The following is a 22,940-nucleotide window of genomic DNA, read 5'->3' on the forward strand; positions in this document are numbered from 1 at the left end:
GGGACTACAGCGCCCACCACCATACCCCGCTAATTTTTTTGTATTTTTAGTAGAGATGAGGTTTCACTGTGTTAGCCAGGATGATCTCTGTCTCCTGACCTCATGATCCACCCACCTCGGCCTCCCAAAGTGCTGGGATTACAGGCGTGAGCCACTGCGCCTGGCTGAAATACTTATTTTTAAAAAGCTGATTCTTTTTTAAAATTTTTATTTATTTATTCATTTTAATCTTTGTTTATTTATTTATTTATTTATTTTTGAGATGGAGTCTTGCTCTGTCACCAAGGCAGGAGTGCAGTGGTGCAATCTTGGCTCACTGCAACCTCCGCCCACTGGATTCAAGCAATTCTCCTGCCTCAACCTCCCTAGTAACTGGGATTACAGGTGTGCACTACCATGCCTGGCTAATTTTTGTATTTTTAGTAGAGATGGGGTTTTGCCATGTTGGCCAGACTGGCCTGGAATTCCTGACCTCAAGTGATCCACCCGCCTTGGCCTCCCAAAGTGCTGGGATTACCGGTGTAAGCCACCGTGCCCAGCCAATTCTTTTTTTTTTTTTTTTTGAGACCATCTTGCTGTGTTGCCCAGGCTGGAGTGTAATGATGCGATCTCCACTCCCTGCAACCTTCACCTCCTCCCCAGTTCAAGCAATTTTCATGCTCAGCCTCCCAAGAAGCTGGGATTGCAGACATGCACCACCACACCCAGCTAATTTTTGTATTTTTGGTAGAGATTAGGTTTTGCCATGTTGCCTAGGCTGGACTGGAACTCCGGGCCTCAAGCAATCTGCCAGCCTTGGCCTCCCAAAATGCTGAGATTACAGGTGTGAGCCATCATGCCTGGCCTAAAAAGCTGATTCTTGATCCCTTGCCCATACTATTTGAATCAGAATATTTGAGGTCAGAGCCTGGTAATATACATTTTAACATCATTCCCCACTTGATTCTTATGGAGTCCAGAAAGCTTCCTCTGAGAAGTATTGTTCAATCTACTCTACATTAAAGGCTATAAAAGCCCTCTGTAGAGAGAAATAGAAACATGCAGTGCCCTCCTCTCTAATAAACATTGATTTTAAAATCCTTCCTAATCATTAGAATTTATTCCCAGTTTATTGCAGATCTGAGCATATCCTGGGAAATGGCTGAGTTCTCAAGGTCAGTGGCCCTTACGCCCTCTCAGGTGGTCAGGATTGCTGATGGGCCCATCCCAGCTAGCCCTGGTTTGCTGACTAATCATCTTCAGGTTCATCAAACAGGAATCAGAACCTCAGGGCCAGGAGCGGTGGCTCACGTGCGTAATCTCAGCACTTTGGGAAGCCAAGGTAGGTGGATCACTTGAGGTCAGGAGTTCAAGATCAGTCTGGCCAATATGGTGAAACCCTATCTCTACTAAAAATACAAAAGTTAGCTTGGTGTGATGGTGGGTGCCTGTAGTCCCAGGTACTTGGGAGGCTGAGGCAGGAGAATTGCTTGAACCTTGGAGACAGAGGTTGCAGTGAGCCAAGACTGTGCCACTGCACTCCAGCCTGGGCAACAGAGTAAGACTATGTCTCAAAAAAAAAAAAAAAAGAAAAAGAAAAAGAAAAAAAAAAAAGAACCTCAAAAGCCTAAGTGGTGTTCAGAACCATCTTCCAGGATAATGGGGACTGTGACTTTTTCTGGGGCCAACCTCAGGTCACCACTTATCTTCCCAACCCTACCCCAAAACTCTGTCTAACATTTCATACCGGATGCAAGGTTTCTTTTCTTCCTTGAGACAGGATCTTGCTCTGTCACCCAAGCTAGAGTGCAATGGTGCAATCATAGCTTTCTCCAGCCTTAATCTCTGGGGCTTAAGTAATCCTACCACCTCAGCCTCCTGAGTAGCTGGGACTACAGCCATGCAACTGCCACATCTGGCTATTTAATTAATTATTATTATTATTTTTTTAGATGGAGTCTCTGTTGCCCAGGCTGGAGTGCAGTGGCATGATCTCAGCTCGCTGCAACTTCCACTTCCTGGGTTCCAGTGATTCTCCTGCCTCAGCTTCCTGAGTAGCAGGGATGACAGGCATGTGCCACCATGCCCAGCTACTTTTCTTTTGCATTTTTAGTAGAACAGGGTTTCACCATGTTGACCAGGCTTTTTGGGAGGCCAAGGAAGGCAGCTTGCTTGAGGCCAGGCTGGTCTCAAACTCTACCTCAAATGATCCGTCCGCCTCGGCCTCCCAAAGTGCTGGGATTGCAGGCATGAGCCACTGCACCCAGCCTAATTTTAAAATCTTTTAGTAGAGATGGGGTCTTATTATGTTGCCCAGACTGGTCTCGAACTCCTGGGCTCAAGCCATCCGCCCACCTCAGCCTCTCAAAATGTTGGGATTACAGGCATGAGTTACCGCAACCAGCCCTCATTTAGTCTTAATTACCTCCTTAAAGGCTTTATCTTCAAATATAATTACATTAGGGGTTAGGGCTTCAACAAATGAATTTTGAGGGGACACAATTCAGTCCTTAACAGCAGCTATGTGTGGCATGTTGCTGCTTTGTAGCTTTTCTTTTGGAGCATTATGAACATATTATACTTTTCAATACTGCAATCGTTGAACTTACGATTATTATCACTATTTAGAGATGGGGACTTTTTATGTGGCCCAGGCTGACCTTGAACTCCCGGGCTCAATCAATCTTCCTGCCTCAGCCTTTTGAGTAGATGGGACTACAGGTGTGCACCACTGCTCCCAGCTTACAACTGTTTTTTTTTTTTTTTTTTGAGATAGAGTCTCGCTCTGTCACCAGTCTGGAGTGCAGTGGCGCGATCTCGGCTCACTGCAACCTCCGACTGCCGGATTCAAGCAATTCCCCTGCCTCAGCCTCCTGAGTAGCTGGGACTACAGGCGTGCGCCACCACGCCCACTACTTTTTTTTTTTTTTTTTGAGACAGAGTCTCGCTCTGTCGCCCAAGCTGGAGTGCAGTGGCCGGATCTCAGCTCACTGCAAGCTCCGCCTCCTGGGTTCACGCCATTCTCCTGCCTCAGCCTCCCGAGTAGCTGGGACTACAGGCGCCCGCCACCTCGCCCGGCTAGTTTTTTTGTACTTTTTTTTAGTAGAGACGGGGTTTCACCGTGTTAGTCAGGATGCCAGCTAATTTTTATATTTTCAGTAGAGACGGAGTTTCACCATGTTGTCCAGGATGGTCTTGATTTCTTGATCTCGTAATCCACCCACCTCGGCCTCCCAAAGTGCTGGGATTATAGGCATGAGCCAACCTACCAGGCCCAGCCAGCTTACAACATTTTTATAAACAGTATTTTAAAGCAACAAATCTCCCTTTCCTCATCGAAGAAATGTGAAAATAATTCTTGAGGCTTCATTTTCTTGTGAAAATAGCACACAAAGAAAAGTGCATAAACATAAATGTACACTTTAACAAATTATGAGAAAGCAATTATCCCTTTAGCTGCTAACCAGGTTGAGAAATAGAACACTGCCTGCAAGTCAGAAGCCACCACGTACCTTCCAAATCACAACCTCCTCTCTCCCTTCAAAGGTAACCACTGTCTTGTCCTTCATGATATTCACTCCATGATATTCACTGTTCTTTTTTTTTTTATTACACTATTGAGCATACAGGACCCTCAGTGAAAGAAATAAAGATTCCATATGATTTATGGAGCTCAAATTCTAACAATAGAGGATGATCAAAGCAATAAACATAATAAAGAAACTATAGGATGTTAGAAGGTGATAAGTGCCGAAATAGATTAGAAGAGGGTAAGGGGGTTGTCAGCACAGGCATCAGGAGTAGCAGTTTTGAAAAGTGTAGTTGGCAAAACCTTGATGGAGGTGGGCAAGTTATCTGGATGTTTGGAAGATGGATGTTCCAGGGAATAGGAACAGCTCAGGTAAATGCAGGAGGTGGCATGTTAGTTTCCCAAGATACCACGCTGGGAGATTAACAATGGAAATTTGTTCTTTCTCAGTCCTGGAGGCTAGAAGTCTGAAATATCAAGGTGTCAGCAGTATTGGTGCTTTTTTGGAGGCTCTGATAAAGATAGTCTGTTCATTCCTTTTTTTTTTTTTTTGAGACAGGGTCTCACTCTGTTGCCCAGGCTGGAGCTGCAGTGGCACGATCATAGCTCACTTGATCTCCTGGGCTCAAGAGATCCTCCTGCCTCAACCTCCTGAGTAGCTGGAACTACAGGTGCATACTACCATGCCTGGCTAATTTTAAATTTTTTTGTAAAGATGGGGTTTCACTATGTTGCCCAGGCTGGTCTTGAACTCCTGAGCTCAAACAATCCTCCCGCTTTGGCCTCCCAAAGTGCTAGGATTACAGGCATGAGCCACCACACCTGGAGTAGTTCCTTATTTTTTTTTACCTTCTGATCCTTGTCAGCAACCCCTAGCATTCCTTGGCTTGTGGACACATTGCTCCAATCTCTGCCTCTGTGGTCACATGTGGTTCTTTCTATGTATCCATATGTGTCATAAGTACATTAGCAATTAGATTTAGGGCCTACCCTAAACCTGATTAGATGAGGTCATTTGCAAAGTTGGCTTGATTAGAGGAAGTCATTTGCAAAGACCCTATTTTTAAACAAGGTCACATTCACATGTATGGGGAGTTAGGACTTCAACATATCTTTTTGGGGGACACAGTTCAACCCATAGCAGGTGGGAATATGCTGGGCAGGCTTAAGAAAGTGCATGGAGGTCATGGAGGCAAGAGCAGAGTAAGCAAATGAAGAATGGTATGAGTGGAGGTTAGAAAAGCTGTGTGTGTGTGTGTGTGTGTGTGTGTGTGTGACAGAGAGAGACAGAGAGAGAGAGAGAGAGAGAAAGAGAGAAGAGATCAGGTAGAATCTGTAGGTCATTGTGAGAACTTTGATTGTTTTCTCCCAATGAAAAGGGAACCATTGGTGGGGCGGAGTGGCTCACGTCTGTAATCCCAGCACTTTGAGAGGCCGAGGCGGTTGGATCACTTGAAGTCAGGAGTTCCAGACCGGCCTGGTCAACATGGTGAAACCCCATCTCTGCTAAAAATACAAAAATTAGCTGGGTATGGTGGTGTGTGTGCCTGTAACCCCAGCTACTCGGGAGGCTAAAGTGGGAGAATTGCTTAAACCCGGGAGGTGGAGTTTGCGGTGAGCCGAGATTGTGCTGCTGCACTCCAGGCTGGGCAACAGAGCCAGACTTTGTCTCAAAAAAAAAAAAAAAAAAAAAAAAAGGAACCACTACTGCATGATTTGGGCAGAGCGTCATGATCTGGCTTATAATTTGAACAGCTCACTCTGACTGCTGTGTTGAGGAAAATCGTAATGTCCAAGATTTACCTGTCTGATGATAGGATATCTAGCATCAGATACATAGTTTGTCGGAGGTGGTGCAGGGATGCAAACCCAGGGCAGTCTGGTAGTAGGGATCATGCATCTGACTCCTTCACTGTGCTGTTAGCTACAGCGTGCCTTTATCCTGGTGTTGAAGTCCAGTGTGATTTCAGGCATCACGGGCAGGACAGCTTCTCTACTCTCCCTGCTTCTTTGGCTCACCAGCTTTAGATTCCAAAACCATGGAGGGAGCCAAGGTCAGGGCAAGAGTGTGTGTGCTAACCAACCTGGCCAGAGAAAGAGTAGTCTGGCCTTTTTGTAGTGCACATGGTCTTTCCTCTTGCATTTCTGTGTCCTGATCTTGTTTTATAAGGACACCAGTCATATTGGATTAGGACCCACCCCTGTGACCTTATTTTACCTTAATCACCTCTTTGAAAGGCCCTATCTTCAAATAAAGTCACAGTCTGAGATACTTGGGGTTAGAATTTCAACACATTAATTTTTGGGACTGGGGATACAAATCCCCCAGTAACAGGAACCATCTTAAAATTCTGCCTACTGCCAGGTGCAGTGGCTCACACCTGTAACCCCAGCACTTTGGGAGGCTGAGGTGGGCAGATCATTTGAGGTCAGGAGTTCAAGACTAGCCTGGTCAATATGGTGAAATCCTGTCTCTACTAAAAATACAAAAATTAGCTGTGCATGGTAGCGCGTGCCTGTAGTACCAGCTACTCAGGAGGCTGAGGCAGGAGAATCGCTTGAACCCAGGAGGTGGAGGTTGCAGTGAGCTGAGATTGCGCCACTGCACTCCAGCTTGGGCGACAGAATGAGACTCAGTTTCAAAGAAAAAAAAAAAAGAATTCGGCTTACCACACCTACATTTTGGCTAGAGTTGTAAGGCCAATACTAGTTTTTATGAAACTTACTAGAAAGTCATGAATTGTCACACTCTGCTTGTGGGGTTTCAAGTCTTCTTTTAAAGACTCACTCTTTGCAAAATGTAAAGCATTTTCTGGCATTTGAAGTATTATTCGAACATTTCCAATTTCATAAAATTTTATTTATTTATTTTGCGACAGGGGCTCGCTCTATCACCTGTGCTGGACTGCAGAGGCACTACCTCGGCTCACAGCAACTTCTGCCTCTCAGGCTCAAGTGATCCTCCCACCTCAGCCTCCTGAGTAGCTGGGACTACAAGCATGCACCACCACATTTGACATATATATATATGTGTGTGTGTGTGTGTGTGTATTTACATTTTCTGTAGAAACAAGGTATCATTATATTTCCCAGGTGGGTCTCAAACTCCTGGACTTCAGCAATCTGTCTGCCACTGCCTCTTAAAAGTGCTGGGATCACAGGAGTGAGCCACTGTGCCTGGCGCTTCCTGAAATTTAGAATGGAATACCAGATTTAGAAACTGAGTAGACTCTATAAGACGACTTAAATACATGTTAGAGATTTTGCTTAACGTTGGGATAGACGTAAGCTTGTTCTGGCATTATTTTAATTTTTAAATGTTATTATTTTATTTATTTTGTCTTTTTTTTTCTACAACTCTTGGTTCTGTGGGGATTTCTGGCATTATTTTATCTCTATTTTTTTCCTTTCTCAAATATGCAATATATAATTAAAAGCACAAAGATTGCAATGTCTACTAATGAACTGCAGGGGTGTCCTTTGATTTATTGTTGGCACTGTGAAACTAAGAAGCTGAGAAACAATTAAGAATTTGTTTTAGAGGAGCAAGCAGACAAAAAAGAATTAAGGAGTAAAATCCCCAGAGTGATTTATCATTAGGAGGTCAGTGCTTCAGCGAGAGAAGTTCTGTATTTTTGAGACAGGGTCTCACTCTGTTGACCAGGCTGGAGTATAGTGGCACAATCATGGCTCACTGCAGCCTTGACCTCCTGGGCTTGAGTGATCCTCCCACCTCGGTCTCCCAAAGTGCTGGGATTATAGGTATGACTTGCTGTCCCTGGCAGGTTCAGATTTCTTGAATTTCATGATTAGACTTTCTATCAGAGCACTCGGCCTCTTGTTCTGGCCTCCATTTCCTCAGGAAGAGTTCAGTTGAATGGGATTTTAAAATTTGATTTTTACTTTTAGAGATGGGGCCTTGCCATGTTGCCCAGGCTGAAGTGCAGTGGCTGTTCACAGGTGTGATCATACAGCACCACCTCCTGGAACCCCTGGGCTCAAGCAATCCTCTTGCCTCAGTCTCCTGAGTAGTGTGGACTATAGGTGTTCCATTTATAATATATTTTAAAAGCCAATAAAATGTGACTCACTTAAAAATAATATTTATAATTAGAGATCTTATCTCAGTTTTCTAATTTCTCCTAGTTTCAAACTAATGATATGCTCTTTTTATTCTTTTAATTATTTATTTAAAAAAAACAGAAGGGTTTTACCATGTTACCCAGCCTGGTCTCAAACTCCTGGGCTCAAGCCATCTGCCCACGTTGGCCTCCCGAAGTGCTGGGATTACAGGTGTGAGCCCCAGCACTCTACCCAATGACATATTTTTATTTATTTATTTAGAGACAGAGTTTTACTGTGTCACCCAGAGTGGAGGGCAGTGGCATGATCTCAGCTCACTGCAACCTCTGCCTCCCGGGCTCAAGCGATTCTTGTGTCTCAGCCTCCCAAGTAGCTGGGACTACAGGCACGTGCCACCACCCCTGGCTAATTTTTGCATTTTTAGTAGAGACAGGGTTTCACCATGTTGGCCAGGCTGGTCTTGAACTCCTGGCCTCAAGTGATCTGCCCACCTTGGCTTCCTAATGTGCTGGGATTACAAGTGTGAGCCACTTTGCCTGGCCTTAATGATATACTTTTAAAGCAACATTATAAGTCAGCATGAAATTGAAACTTCAATTGAACTGAAGCAGGTACATCCTTTGCTTTACTTAGTACTTTATAGGGTTACATTGTAACACCCTAAAGGTCTCATGTATTAAGATGTGTAAGGAAATACTTTTTTTTTTTCCTATTCTTAGAACTAATGCAAACTAATGTTTGCCCAAGGGAGAAATTCAAGTGTGATTGTCAGAGGCTGAGTTCTCCTGGTGTAAGCTGCTCCGTGGCAGATGCAGGTTTGGTGGTGCCAGCCTGAGAAGCAGCCAGGGATTCCCGCTACTCCAACTCTGCAGAGGATCCTAGGCTGTAAATCCCATGCTATATCTTGGAACAGGATAATGGATGCTGACCTGCTTTGTCTCCCAAGGAACAGGGAGATTGTGACTTCTACCTCTAAGAACAGTAGAGAAGTCTACCACTAGCTGCAGCCATTATTGTCTGCTTTGGTCACACAATAATGTGTCTAAGATATAGAAACCCACTCTAGAGCAACAAAAATGGGCGAGTGGATGAATGTTTTTGTAAGGATACAATGGGAGTTTTATGGATACAGGAACTGTGGTCGGGTCAGAGAATCCAGAGAACTTAAAGGAGGTAGCTCAGGAGTAAAACTGACCTGGGTTCAAATCTGGCTCTGCAACTTACTAGTTGTGTAGTCATAAACAAGTCACTTTTATAGCCCTTTATGTATGTATTTTTTCTTTTCTTTCTTTTTTCTTTTTTTTTTTGAGATAGAGTCTCACTCATTCACCCAGGCCGGAGTGCAGTGGCGCAATCTCAGCTCACTGCAACTTCCAGTGCCATCTCAGCTCACTGCAACCTCCACCTCCCACGCTCAAGCAATCCTCCCACCTCAACCTTCTGAGTAGCTGGAACTACAGGTACGTGCCAACACACCCAGCTAATTTTTGTGTATTTTGTACAGACAGGGTTTCGCCATGCTGATTAGGCTGGTCTTGAACTCTTGAACTCAAGTGATCCACCCACCTCGGCCCCCCAAAGTGCTGGGATTACAGGAATGAACTGCTGTGCCTGGCCATTTTATAGCCCTTTAAACCTTTTTTCCCCCTTAACTGTACTAGGGAAAGTATTAGTTTCTTCCCCCTTAATCTGTGAGGATCAGATGCAGTGTAAAGTGGTGAAGAATGATGGCTAGCATGGAGTAGGTGGCCAGCAATATACTTTAAAAATGACTCCAGTCCTCTATGCCTGGCTCATGGGAGACTCATGGGCCATTCCCAGAAATAGAAAAGATAGACAGAGGAGATGGTTAACGAGTAGGAGGTGAATTACATTTTGGTTATGTTGAAATTTTCGTCTGAACAAGATAGTCCAGTAGGAGGTTGCCACAAACTGATATGCATCTAGGAGAGAAGCCAAGGCTGGCTAGAGAATCAGATCTGGGACCCATCCAATGAGAAATGATAGTTACATTAGTGAGAGGAGAGCCGCTGAGAGTACTGAGGCAGAACAAATGGACTATGGGCAGAAATACATTTAAGGGAGAGAATAATGAGAGAAATAAGCACAGGAGTGGACAGACAGGTGAGACAAATAGAAACTAGTACAGAAGGGCAGATAATATTTAGGACTGTTATTTGGTGATTTTAAAGTTTTGGAAGATGTGTTGTTTTGTCATTATCCTAGAATTGGTGTCATTACTAGAGAGGTTTTATAATAGCCATTAGAAAACTGTAAGCTGCATTTGTGATTTACACATTAAGTTAAAAGAAATAAAATGTCACTTTTAGAAACTAGAATGACGATACACACACATATATACATGTATGCCATAAGAAATTATCATAATATTTGAAAAGGGTAGTTGCAAAAATGTTTTCAAATGTATAATCTAAAACCTTGCCCTAATTATAGTCCTGAGGAGAATATGTAGTGCGGTGTGATGAGGACAGCACAAAAAAAAGACTGAATAAGGCAGTCTTGGGTTCAAATCCTGTAACCTTAGAAAAGTTATTCATGATTGAGGTGCCTCCATTTTTTCTTCTCTAATATCCCTAAAATCCCACTACTAAATTAATAGTAGCATTTATTGTGTGATAATTAAGTGAGACAATGTATATGAAGTACATTGAACAGTACTCAAAACATAGTAAATGTTACAACACTATTATTGTTTCTGTGTTAGGTGTTGATTGTCTTTTGCATTTCTTCTTGTGCTTTAGTTTTAACACTAGGTGGCAGCAATGCTCTCTTAACCAATTAAAACGATACTTGCTAATTTTCTGGTGTAGAAGAGACGGGTGAAGGCTTACCTAATAGGAAGATGTGTGTAGGACACCAGCAAAGCAGGGGGAAAAGATGAATAGAGATAGCAATAGAGATACGTATAGAGACATCAACAGAGACAGAAATAGAAATAGAGGGAAAGAGGGAGAGAGAGAGGAAGAAATTGTAGAAAGAATTTGATATTTCAAAAGGATATACTGAAATAGTCATTGTGAGGAAACCAGATCTCTTTTGGATATGCATCTTCTAGAAAATTGTATTATTTTAAAATACACAAGGGGAAGTGGCAGATACCATGTTTTTTTTGTGTTGACAATATTAAGGATCTTAAGTGGTCACGGATGGCAAATGTCTGTAAAGTGTAAAGTGTTTTACTGTTCATTTTAATTTTAGCATTAATCTTAATTATAAAAGTATGACCATTTTCCTCTATATAAAACATTCCTTCTACAATAAGATATTTAGTGGTATCTATTGCTATCTAATGCTATCTATTGTTGTGTAACCATTATCTCAAAAGTTGGTAGCTTAAAATTAGGAAATAATGATGGTTTTTTTTTTTTTTTTAAATTGAGACAGGGTCTTATTCTGCCACTCAGGCTGGAGTGCAGTGGTGATCATGGCTCACTGCAGCCTCGACCTCGTGGGCTCAAGGCATCCTCCTGCCTCAGCCTCTGGAGTAGTTGGGGCTACAGGTGTGTGCTACCACATCCAGCTAAGTTTTTTTCTACTTTTTGTAAGGATGGGGTCTCACTATGGTGCCCAGGCTGGTCTTGAACTCCCAGGCTCAAGTGATCCTGCTGTCTCAGCCTCCCATAGTGTTGAGATCACAGGCATGAGCCACTGTGCCCAACTATGATGAACCTTTATTATCCTATATTTTCTGAAAGCCAGGAATGCTGGGGTGACTTAGCTGGGTGGTTCTGGCTCAGCATTTCTCATGAAGTTTCAGTCAAGACCTCAGTTGGGCTAAAGTTATCTGAAGGCTCGACTGGGCCTTGAAGAAGCTGCTTCCAAGTTGGTTCAGTCACATGGTTGGTGGCAAAAGCTACAATTCCATATGAATTTCTCCACAAGGCAGCTTTAGTGTCCTTTCAAATGGCAGCCAGTCTCTCCTAGGGTGAGTGACCCAGGAGAGACTGCAAGAAGGAAGCTACAATACCTTTTATGACCTTATCTCAGAAGTCATACACTGTAATGTCCACCATATTTGTTCACAGAGAGTCACACAGGAAATAACTAAATACAATTGTCAGGAATTTTATACATATGCTGGAAATGGAGTTCCTGTATAAATAAATCACAGGCATGACCTCTTCCAGTGTGGCTCTGGACCTATTTCTACATCTATAAAAAGAGATCATGCCATGGAACAATGAGGAACTTCAATTCTAAGGTGGCCTGTTCCCTATCTTGATATAACCTCAAATAACTTCTCTGTCTCTGTTTTTTTATCTCTAAAATAAAATCACCTAAGAAATTGCCTTTCAAATTTTTTAGACCCATTGTAAGGGCTGTATATTGAGCCTGAACACACACACATGTGTGCGTGTTTTTTACATATATGTATATATATAACAGAAATGAAAGTGCCACAAAACAATACTTTCTTACACTTATTTGTGTGATGTACTCTAATTTTATTCGCCATTCTATGCTAATTCATTTGTAAAAATTCAGGCCAAAGGCTGGGTGCGGTGGCTCACGGCTGTAATCCCAGCACTTTGGGAGACTGAGGCAGGTGGATCACAAGGTCAGGAGATCGAGACTATCCTGACTAACATGGTGAAACCCCATCTCTACTAAAAATACAAAAATTAGCTGGGCTTGGTGGCGGACGCCTGTAGTCCCAACTACTTGGGAGGCTGAGGCAGGAGAATGGTGTGAACCCAGGAGAGGGAGCTTGCAGTGAGCCGAGATCGTGCCACTGCACTCCAGCCTGGGTGACAAGAGCGAGACTCCGTCTCAAAAAAATAATAAAAAAATAAAAATCCAGGCCAAAATCTGTAGTACACTGGTCTCACAGTCCATCGAGGGTTTCAACATTCTTTGTGGAAAGAAAACATCCACCCTCACTCCTCGGTACTCACTTTTCATTGGTGGTAGAGCAGAAATGCTGAAGAGGGAGTGAGTGAGTCCTCACCTTCCAGTTTCTGGGAGGCACAAAAGCACCTTTGAAAAATGGGTCAGCCCCGCAAGCCTACTCTAATTAGAAGGATCAGAAGTTGCTTGTCAGGTGCAAAGGTTACTGTGTTTATTTTTTTTTTTTATTTTTTGAGACAGAGTCTCACTCTGTTGCCCAGGCTGGAGTGCAGTGGTGCCAATGGTGGGATCATGGCTCACTGCAACCTCTGCCTCCCAGGTTCAAGCGATTCTCCTGTCTGAGCCTCCTGAATAGCTGGGACTACAGGCGCGTGCCACCACACCTGGCTAATTTTTATATTTTCAGTAGAGATAGGGTTTCACCATGTTGGCCGGGCTGGTCTGGAACTCTTTGACCTCGTGATCCACCCCTCGCGGCCTCCCAACGTGCTGGGATTATTACAGGCATGAGCCACGCGCCCAGCCCATCCACCGTGTCGGGCCCATCTGTGTTTATCTTTAAAAGTTGGCTTTGGAACTTGCCATGTGACTCTGGGAAGTCCTTTAACCGTCACTCATTCGTCGGCTCCACAATTGGAATAATGAGTAGTATCCCTCTTGCCTATTTCATAAAGTTGTTATTAGGCTCACAGTCAGTTAGGCACTTATCACGTGGTGAAGAATCTCAGGACAGGATATTTCATCCTCACAACAACCCTCCAAGATATAGAGCATTATCCTTGTTTTACAGATGAAGAAATGGATGCTTAGAGCAGTGACATATGTGAAATCTTAAAGTTAAATCTTAAGTGGTAGAGCTAGAATTTCAAACCTGTTCTGACCTCAAAACCTTCATCCAAAATGGAAATGTAAGCTCGTTTCATTTGACCATAAAGGGTGGCCATCTGATGTATTCAGACGAAGAAATACGGAGTCACCACAGTGTAATAATGACTTTAGAAACTGATGCTGTCTTGCTGTGAACACGAACACCTAAAATATCACACGTGGGCTTTGAGCTCACTGCCATCGCCCACTGCAGCGTGAGAACGCTGGCAACAGGGCTTCGGTTCCCCAGATGTCAGCAGCCAGGACTGGGTACATTTCTTGAAATGGCGCCCCAAAACAAAGTCCAGATTGCTTGGATGCAGCCCCCTACATTGTCGGAAAGCGTCCTTCCCAGGAAAGGTCTGGCTTACAGGCCTCTCTTTGGCTGGTTGGCTGGGTTCCGAGAGCGCTGCCTGCCTCGGCCCTGTAGCCAGAGAGCTGACCCCGCGGGGGCGCGTCTCCCGGGCCCAGCGTCCCCTCCCTGACGGGTGGGGCGGGCCCCACAAAGCCCTTTATTGAGGCTCCGGCGTGACGCGGGGAGCCCCACACTCGGCGCCCGCCGCGAGCGGGAAGGAGGCGTGTGCCCGCGGCGCGGCCCCGAGGCGTGTGCGCGGCCATGTGCGGTTAGCGCGGCGCGCTGTGTCCTCCTTTCCCCGGCCGCGACCGTCTGAGCCCCTGGAGTCCAGGTAACCAGGCCGCCAGCGCCGGCTCGCTTGGACCCGCCACCCTGGAAGCCCCGCGCCCGCAACGCGTTCCTGGCGAGTCGGAGGCAGGGTGGGGCTCCAGCGTGGGAAGGAGCCGAGGCTGAGACCGGTCCCTTAGCCGCGGGCTCTGTAGGCGGCCGAGGCCCACAGGCCCCCACCCGTCCCGGGAACCGGTTCCTCCCGGGCCCTGCACTTCCGGGGAAGGGAAGGAAACTCGTCCCGAATCGGCGTGCAAGGGCGGGGACGCGGGAGTGGTGCTGAGAGTTTTGAATGAGGGAAAACCTGGGAAGGATTGTTCTGCTCAAAGTGCCCGGGCTGGGGCGGGTAGTTCCTGTGCAGGCAGAGCCTTTGGTCGCTCAGCACTGCCACGGTCAGACACATTTTGGCGAGCGGTGTTGGAGCTGGTTTGGCAGGCTCAGGCAAGGGCAGAGAGCGCGACACCGAAACTTTGTCTCAGGATGATGAAACTTACCTAGCATTTTCTCCTTATTCGGTGGCAAGAAATGGAAAAATGAGTTCATGGAAAAATGAAAGAGAATACAGTTTTACATTTGGGGTTCAAGTTCAATGAACACTTATTAAGGACTTTCTGACATTCAGAAACAGTTTTTTCTATTATTTGGCTACAAAATATTCACTTGAGAGGCATTAATTAGGTGCGTTGCAATCATTTCAGGTAAAGTGAACAGGGTTATCTGTGACATTCTATCAGACACCTATGTAAGGAAGTCGTACTGTAATAACTCGCCATGGCGTATGGATTGCCAAGAAAGAACACAGTGAAAACCATTTTGCGGGACAGTTGTTATAATGTGTAAGTATATATATATATATATTTTTAAATCAGGGTAAGCATTGACTGGGGTGGGGAGTGTCTTTGTTAAGTAAAATGACTGGACACTCTATGCTCCTCATGAGATACTGGGCTATATTAAGTATTTTCAGGTGTCTGGGTTCTGAATTTTTTTTTTTTAAGGCAACTGCTTTTATAAGTTAATCCCATTCCTGATTATCTTACTTGGTCTTTACAACACAACAACACTTTCAAGTGAGAAAACTGAGGTTCAGAGAAGTTTGATCAAAGTCACAGTCCTGTAGTAAGGAAATGTCAGGGCTAGACTCGGGGTCTTCTTGTTCCAAGACAGCATTTTCTGCTTCCACCCACATCTTTTAAAAAACTTTGTTTAGATCCTCCACGTCTACCAAAAAAATGCCCCGATGTCAGATGTATTTAACAGAGCACCTAAGTAGCTGGTAGAAAGGGTCAGTTTTGTATCCTGTATACTTTGGCAGGCAGTGGATGGTTTCCAATCAAGAAGACCTGGACTCTAAGCCTGGCCCTGCCCCCAGCTCCCTAAGGCCACCTTCTTCCTCCTTGATCTCTGCATTTGCAAGCTGCATATAATAATTGGCTATGCGGTGTGGATTATAAATGAAGTCATGTATGTAAAGTACTTGCACATTGCCTGTCATCCAGTGAACGCATCGTGAGCACGTGTTGCAACCACGCAGTAGTTTCACTCTGTGGTATTGTAGTGCAGTCTTTTCCTTTCTTTTTTTTTTTTTTTTTTTTTTTTTTTTTTTTTTGAGACGAAGTCTTGCTCTGTCGCCCGGTCTGGAGTGCAGTGGCCGGATCTCAGCTCACTGCAAGCTCCGCCTCCCGGGTTTACGCCATTCTCCTGCCTCAGCCTCCCGAGTAGCTGGGACCACAGGCGCCCGCCACCTCGCCCGGCTAGTTTTTCGTATTTTTAGTAGAGACGGGGTTTCACCGTGTTAGCCAGGATGGTCTCGATCTCCTGACCTCGTGATCCGCCCGTCTCGGCCTCCCAAAGTGCTGGGATTACAGGCTTGAGCCACCGCGCCCGGCCAGTCTTTTCCTTTCTTAAACGTTTGAATAGGTGTCAACTGAATTTGTCTTTTTTTTTTTTTTTTTTTCTGAGATGGAGTCTTGCTCTGCCGCCCAGGCTGGAGTGCAGTGGCCGGATCTCAGTTCACTGCAAGCTCCGCCTCCCGGGTTCACGCCATTCTCCTGCCTCAGCCTCCCCAGTAGCTGGCACTACAGGCGCCCGCCTCGTCGCCCGGCTAGTTTTTTGTATTTTTTTAGTAGAGACGGGGTTTCACCGTATTAGCCAGGATGGTCTCGATCTCCTGACCTCGTGATCCGCCCTTCTCGGCCTCCCAAAGTGCTGGGATTACAGGCTTGAGCCACCGTGCCCGGCCTGAATTTGTCTTTTAAACAATATTCTATGAAGTAAATGAAGATTCCCTATGGGATTATAAAACCAGAGCTATAGGAAATTCAGAGAAAACTCACTGTTGCATTTTGTTTAGTTTTGTCAGTTTAGTATGTGTTTAGACCTTGAACTATGGACAAGTACCATTATGCTAAGTATCATTATAAACGTAATTTTTATATGAAGATACTCCTATTTCTGAGAATGACTTAAAACACTGATTCCATGGTTTCAGTTATGCAGAATTTTATATCATGAACAATCTCTGTAACACCAGGGCTTTCTCTTTCATTCTCTCAAGATAGTATTTGATATCATACTATTTATAAGAATAGCCAAGTCAAGGGGAACAGAATGGTAGTAGCGCTCATTAGAGATCATTTGCCAAGGTAACTCCTTACCCAGGGCTTTTTTTTATTGATTCAGTGTTTTTAAAGGATTGTAAAAACAATACACTAAAAACATCTAGCGTATGAAAGGTAGATAAAAATGCTCTCTCTCCCTATTCCCATTCCTGATTCCCACTCAGAGGTACAATGTCTTACATGTTTTCTAGAATTCCTGTGGCTACACAAGACACATACACACATGTATACACACACACATATGTCTTTTTAACACATGGAATCATATTGAACTTTGCTCTGCCCATCCCCTTCCAATATATCTTGTATAGCCTAATAGGCAAGAGCACTGATTCTGGAGTCTGACTTACTGGGTTCAGATCCCAACTTCACAACCAATGGCTTTGTGACCTTGGGCAAATTGTTCTCTGCACCTCAGTTCCCTCCCTTCCTTCCTTCTTTCCTTCCTTCCTTCCTTCCTTCCTTCCTTCCTTCCTTCCTTCCTTCCTTCCAGACAGGGTCTCACTCTGAAGTGCAGGCTGGAATGTTGTGTACCTCCTGGGCTTGAGTGGTCCTCCCACCTCAGCCTCCTGAGTAGCTGGGATGACAGGCACGCACCACAGTGCCCGGTGAATTTGTTTTATTTTTGGTAGAGATGGGGTCTCACTTTGTTGCCCAGGCTAGTCTCAAACTCCTGTCCTCAAGCAATCCACCTTGGTCTCCTAAAGTGCTGGAATTACAGGCATGAGCCACCGTGCCCAGCTAGAGATCTTTATTTTTTTATCAAGACAGGTTATCACTCTGTCACCTCAGTGCAGTCTCAGCCTTAGCCTCCTGGGCTCAAGTGATCCTCCTGCTGCAGCCTGTTTTGTAGCTGGAACCACAGGCCTGTGCCACCACATTCGGCTAATTTTTTGATTTTTTGTAGAGATGAGATCTCATTACATTGCCGAGGCTGGTCTTGGCCTTCTGGCCCCCAGCGATCCTCCTGTCTCTGCCTCCCACAGTGCTGGGATTATAGGCATGAGCCAGCATGCCCAGCCTACTCCTCAGTTTTCTAATCTGTAAACTGAGGATAGTAGTAGCACCTGCCTCTTTCATATGGTTGTTGTAGTAATTACATGAGTTCATGTGTGTAAATAGATTAAAACAGTGCCTAATAATAAGTGCTATATAAACATTAAAATTTTATTGCTTATCTTTCCAGGTCAATATAATCCTTATTCTTTCATTACATGTTTGTACCACAGTTTGTTTAATCAGGCTCTTCTTGATAGATATTAAGGTGATTTCCATGTTTTTTTTTTTTTGAGACGGAGTTTTGCTCTTGTCACCCAGGCTGAAGTGCAGTGGCATGATCTCAGCTCACTGCAACCTCTGCCTCCTGGGTTCAAGCGATTCTTCTGCCTCAGCCTCTTGAGTAGCTGGGATTACAAGCACCTGCCACCACGCCCAGCTAAGTTTTGTATTTTTAGTAGTGACAGGGTTTCACCATGTTGGCCAGGCTGGTCTTGAACTCCTGACCTCAGATGATCCACCCGCCTCAGCCTCCCAAAGTGCTGGGATTACAGATGTGAGCCACCGTGCCTGGCCTCCATGTTTTTTTTAAACAAATGACACTTCAACACTTCAATGAACATTCTTATTTATTTATTTATTTATTTTTATTATACTTCAAGTTCTAGGGTACATGTGCGTAACGTGCAGGTTTGTTATATATGTATACTTGTGCCATGTTGGTGTGCTGCACCCATCAACTCGTCAGCTCCCATCAATTCATCATTTATATCATGTATAACTCCCCAATGCAATCCCTCCCCCCTACCCCTCCCCATGATAGGCCCCAGTGTGTGATGTTCCCCTTCCCGAGTCCAAATTTCATCATTGTTCAGTTCCCACCTATGAGTGAGAACATGCGGTGTTTGGTTTTCTGTTCTTGTGATAGTTTGCTAAGAATGATGGTTTCCAGCTGCATCCATGTCCCTACAAAGGACGCAAACTCATCCTTTTTGATGGCTGCATAGTATTCCATGGTGTATATGTGCCACATTTTCTTAATCCAGTCTGTCACAGATGGACATTTGGGTTGATTCCAAGTCTTTGCTATTGTGAATAGTGCCGCAATAAACATACGTGTGCATGTGTCTTTGTAGTAGAATAATTTATAATCCTTTGGGTATATACCCAGTAGTGGGATGGCTGGGTCATATGGTACATCTAGTTCTAGATCCTTGAGGAATTGCCATACTGTTTTCCATAATGGTTGAACTAGTTTACAATCCCACCAAAAGTGTAAAAGTGTCAGTGAACATTCTTACACATTTTGTGACTTGTTCAAATACATCTATAATAGTTGTAGACTCTAAGTCACTCCTGAAAGTTAGATGATAAAGGATCGGGAAGGTGGAACAGGCAAATAAAGGGGTGGCTGGTGTAATATGGTCACTTCCCCTGCTTGGACCAAAGCAGATCTTTCACTTTCTTTTGTTTTTTTTTTTTTTTTTTTTTTTTTTTTTTTTTTTTTTGAGATGGAGTCTCGCTCTGCCTCCCAGGCTGGAGTGCTGTGGCCAGATCTCAGCTCACTGCAAGCTCTGCCTCCCGGGTTCACGCCATTCTCCTGCCTCAGCCTCCCGAGTAGCTAGGACTACAGGCGCCCGCCACCTTGCCCGGCTAATTTTTTTTGTGTTTTTTAGTAGAGACGGGGTTTCACCGTGTTAGCCAGGATGGTCTCGATCTCCTGACCTCGTGATCCGCCCGTCTCGGCCTCCCAAAGTGCTGGGATTACAGGCTTGAGCCACCGCGCCCGGCCAGATCTTTCACTTTCTTCATGCATATGAGGCTGAACTCATATTGACTGCAGATGAGAAACATGTAGCTGATATTTTTAAATTTCAGAATTAGGTGAAAGAGAACAATTTTTAAAGGTTCATAGTGGTTATTTTGACTTTGTAGTTTGGAATTTCATCCCCATTCCCAGATCGCACACTCAAAACCTTAGTCTGTGCCAAGCACCCTGCTCCATGTATGTTTATGCCCTTCTTTCCTTCTTTAATATGACCACATTTTTATGAGCTCTAAAAGACTCTGGAGCTTACAGTTCTTATCTACATCCTCTTACATGGAAAGATTGGATTGACTTCATGGAGGCTGAATCAAAGTTCCTGGTGTAATTTCTGGTCATTGTTCAGGATTATCTCTATATTAGTTAATATAAATCTCCCTCTCCTGTCTGGAATTACAACTCTGGAAAATTCTGAACAGCCCCCCACCCCATAAACCAAAATGTCTAGTGGCAAATGGAACCGAGAATTAATGTCTTCTACATCTCACATAGTAGGTGCTTAATCAATATTTATTGAATGCATTAATGAATTTTTGCCCCAGACAGGAACCTTGGGATCTTGCACTGCTTGCAAAGACCTGGTACACGAACCTAGCCAATATCAAGTTGCCTTTCTTGGAAGAAATTTCATTTGGTGGTTCTGTGCAGCTCACAAAATGTAACACCATTAAAGATGGACTGCTCCCTTCTGCAGAATGTAAGTTCCTTAAGTTCTGCTTTAATAAGTTATAAATTGTGCGTGTCATTTGCTTGTCAGAGAAATGTTTAAATCTGTTTATTTACACCCATACCTCCTATCTTTGTAGCTCTGTCATCTTGTTTATTATTCAAGTATATGGATTTTGCTGTATGATATTCAGTTTTGACTTAGTTATGCCTGATGAAAAATGTATGTCAGATTGTTTTGTGTATTTTCTTTTTCAGCCATCAAACTCGAAAGGGAGTATGAAGTGAAGCGTCTTTGTAAACTGAAATGTCAAGAAAATACATCTGAGGAAATTAAGCTTCTCCTGAGGGAAAGGCCAGCCGGTTTAAGAAGACCTCTTCCATCTAAATGACAGTCAACTCATGACTGAATCTGTACTCTGTCTCTTGCATCCAAAGGGGATGAAGGTCTCTGGACGTTTAACTGTGTAAAGTTCGGGGCAGATATTTGAATGCCCACTGGTGGATGGGCCACTGCCCACAGCTATGGGTTAGTGGCCAGCTCTGACAGATCTTCTGAGTCCCTGACATACTCTTCTTCCTTGTATCACAAGCTACAGCACTGTAAGTAGATGAAAATGCATTTGGAGTTGAGTCGTTTGTGCTATTCATTTTAATTTTTGTAAAATTGCACTAAAAGAAGAGGAAATTTCTTCAGCTGTGTTGTTTTCAAAAGACATTTTGAATATGCATCTTTGAGATCCCAAGGAGGGACCAAAAAGAAGGCAAGAGAGAAATTCTCTTAAAAATGATAAACTGAAACATTTCATTTGGTTAAGAAAAATAATAGACTTCATTTTTAGTACTTCTCTAGTTTCCAGTTTCAATGAAACATCATTGAATATTCACATGTGGTATTTTGAAGTAGCAAGTAGAACTTACTTTGTTTTTGTTCTCCTAGAAAAATTGTCAGGCTGGAGGTGATGTCTCATGCCTATAATCTCAGTGCTTTGGGAGGCTGAGGTCGGAGACTCGCTTGGGTCCAGGAGTTTGGGACCAGCCTGGTCTCTACAAAAAATTAAAAAATTAGCTGAGCGTGGTGCTGTGCCTGTAGTCCCAGCTACTTGGGAGGCTGAGATGGGAGGATCCCTTGAGCCCAGGAGTTTGAGGTTGCATTGAGCTGTGATCATACCACTGCACTCCACTTGGGCGGCAGAGTGAGAACGTGTCTCAAAAAACAAAAACAAAAAAAGTCAATCTTTTTCCTTCTGCCTAATTTCTTATTTTCTATCTGGAATGACCCTGAAGCATATGGAACACACATAGTTGTGAAAATGAAAGTGAAATGAAAATACACAGAAGGTCTTATGAGAAAAACACAGAGTGACTAGGGGATGGGGAATTGATTAACTGGAAAGTATTGGATTTGGATGAACCAATTCTTCTAGCATTTGAACTAATAAAGCATACTTGGATAGTAATGTTACTTTTGAGCACAGTTTAGTGTTTTTTAGATGATTCAGTAGGCATTTTAAGATCTTCTGGTATTTTTTTTTCCCACCCAGGTTGGAGTGGAAGTTTCACTATAACTTCTGCTTCCCGGGTTCAAGCAATTCTCGTGCCTCAGTATCCCGAGTGGCTGGGACTACAGGCGTGCACCACCACACCTAGCTAATTTTTGTATTTTTTAGTAGAGACAGGATTTCACCATGTTGGCCAAGATGGTCTTGAACTTCTGACCTCAAGTGATCTGCCCACCTTGGCCTCCCAAAGTGCTGGGATTACAGGTGTGAGCCACCGCGCCTGGCTGATCTTCTAGTATCTTAGCTTCATTTCGTTATGAAAGGCACTGTGGCATACTGTGTAAGAGTATAGACTTTAGACCTGGGTGCCTTTCTTCAAATCCTAGCTCAGCTGCTTATTGCTATGTGAGCTGGGATAAGTTACCTTGTTTCTGTTTGTTTTCTCATTTGTAAAATGGGGGTAATACAGGTATACCAACTTCATAGTATTAAATGAAAACTGCCAGGCACACAATGAGAATTACTCTGGTGTTAGCCATTACTGTGAGTATCACTATCATTATAATCTAGGTATAGAAGATACATTATATTGGGCTGACTCTCTTGACCTTTGTGCAGACCAGAAGTCTTGAAATTAAAAAAATTTGGTTTTATTCTTACAATATATATGTACTACTTGCCAGACCATCTGACCTGAATTTTTAGTTCAAAATAAAGCTGCTGTACCTATGACAAATCCTGATCATTTCTCTTTAAAAGTCATAATCCCTGATAATCAACTTGTCATTTATGTCTTTCTCTTAAAAGTAGCATGGATAATTTGTGTGCAAAAATGTCACATCCTGATGTCCCCACTGTGTAACCCAGGAGCATAGATACCATTTTGTGGTCTGCCCTCTGGAGCCACCATGGAGCCCTAAGCATGTCATACCTCACTTTACAACCTGGCACTTTCAGTTAGTGGCATTAATTGGGGGTATAAGTAATATGCTTCCATCTGTTGTCCAAAAGACCTTCAGGATGTCTAAATAGTAGAAAGGAGAGTTTTACTGGTGATGTCAGTTAGCGAACTGGGAAGAGAGTCTCTGGAGTGGACTGAAGGTGCTCTTTCTTCAAAGAGGGAAAGCGCAGGCTGGGTTTTAGGCCTCCCAGGGCCTGTATGACGCAATAAAATAATACATATTCCGCAGGTTTTGGGGGAAAAGCTATATATATGTATGAAGGTAGTCAAGCACATGTGCAATGGGCAAACATATATGTAATGTACTTCCCATGTTCACTTTGGGATGGGGTTTTAGCATTAAAATAAGGTGGAGTTTGG

The 22,940-nt window shown here is 43.8% G+C and overlaps 1 protein-coding gene across 3 annotated transcripts; it reads left to right on the forward strand.

Annotated features, from left to right (window-relative positions):
• The first annotated feature begins 13,849 nt into the window (after positions 1 to 13,849).
• On the forward strand, positions 13,850 to 20,739 carry CUNH4orf36 (chromosome unknown C4orf36 homolog). Of its 3 annotated transcripts, none has more exons than XM_033214171.1 (4): positions 13,850 to 14,101; positions 14,708 to 14,845; positions 19,994 to 20,148; positions 20,376 to 20,739. In XM_033214171.1, the coding sequence occupies exons 2-4, from the start codon at positions 14,781 to 14,783 to the stop codon at positions 20,507 to 20,509; spliced, it is 354 nt and encodes a 117-aa protein (XP_033070062.1). In that variant the 5' UTR covers positions 13,850 to 14,101; positions 14,708 to 14,780; the 3' UTR covers positions 20,510 to 20,739. The 3 variants fall into 3 exon arrangements, with proteins under 3 accessions (XP_033070062.1, XP_033070061.1, XP_033070063.1); XM_033214170.1 differs by having other exon boundaries at positions 13,850 to 14,013; XM_033214172.1 differs by lacking the exon at positions 13,850 to 14,101 and having other exon boundaries at positions 14,122 to 14,845.
• Positions 20,740 to 22,940: the final 2,201 nt, after the last annotated feature.

The sequence above is a fragment of the Trachypithecus francoisi genome, unplaced genomic scaffold (genome assembly GCF_009764315.1).
Source record: "Trachypithecus francoisi isolate TF-2019V2 unplaced genomic scaffold, Tfra_2.0 Lachesis_group1, whole genome shotgun sequence".
NCBI classification, from domain to species: Eukaryota; Metazoa; Chordata; class Mammalia; order Primates; family Cercopithecidae; genus Trachypithecus; species Trachypithecus francoisi.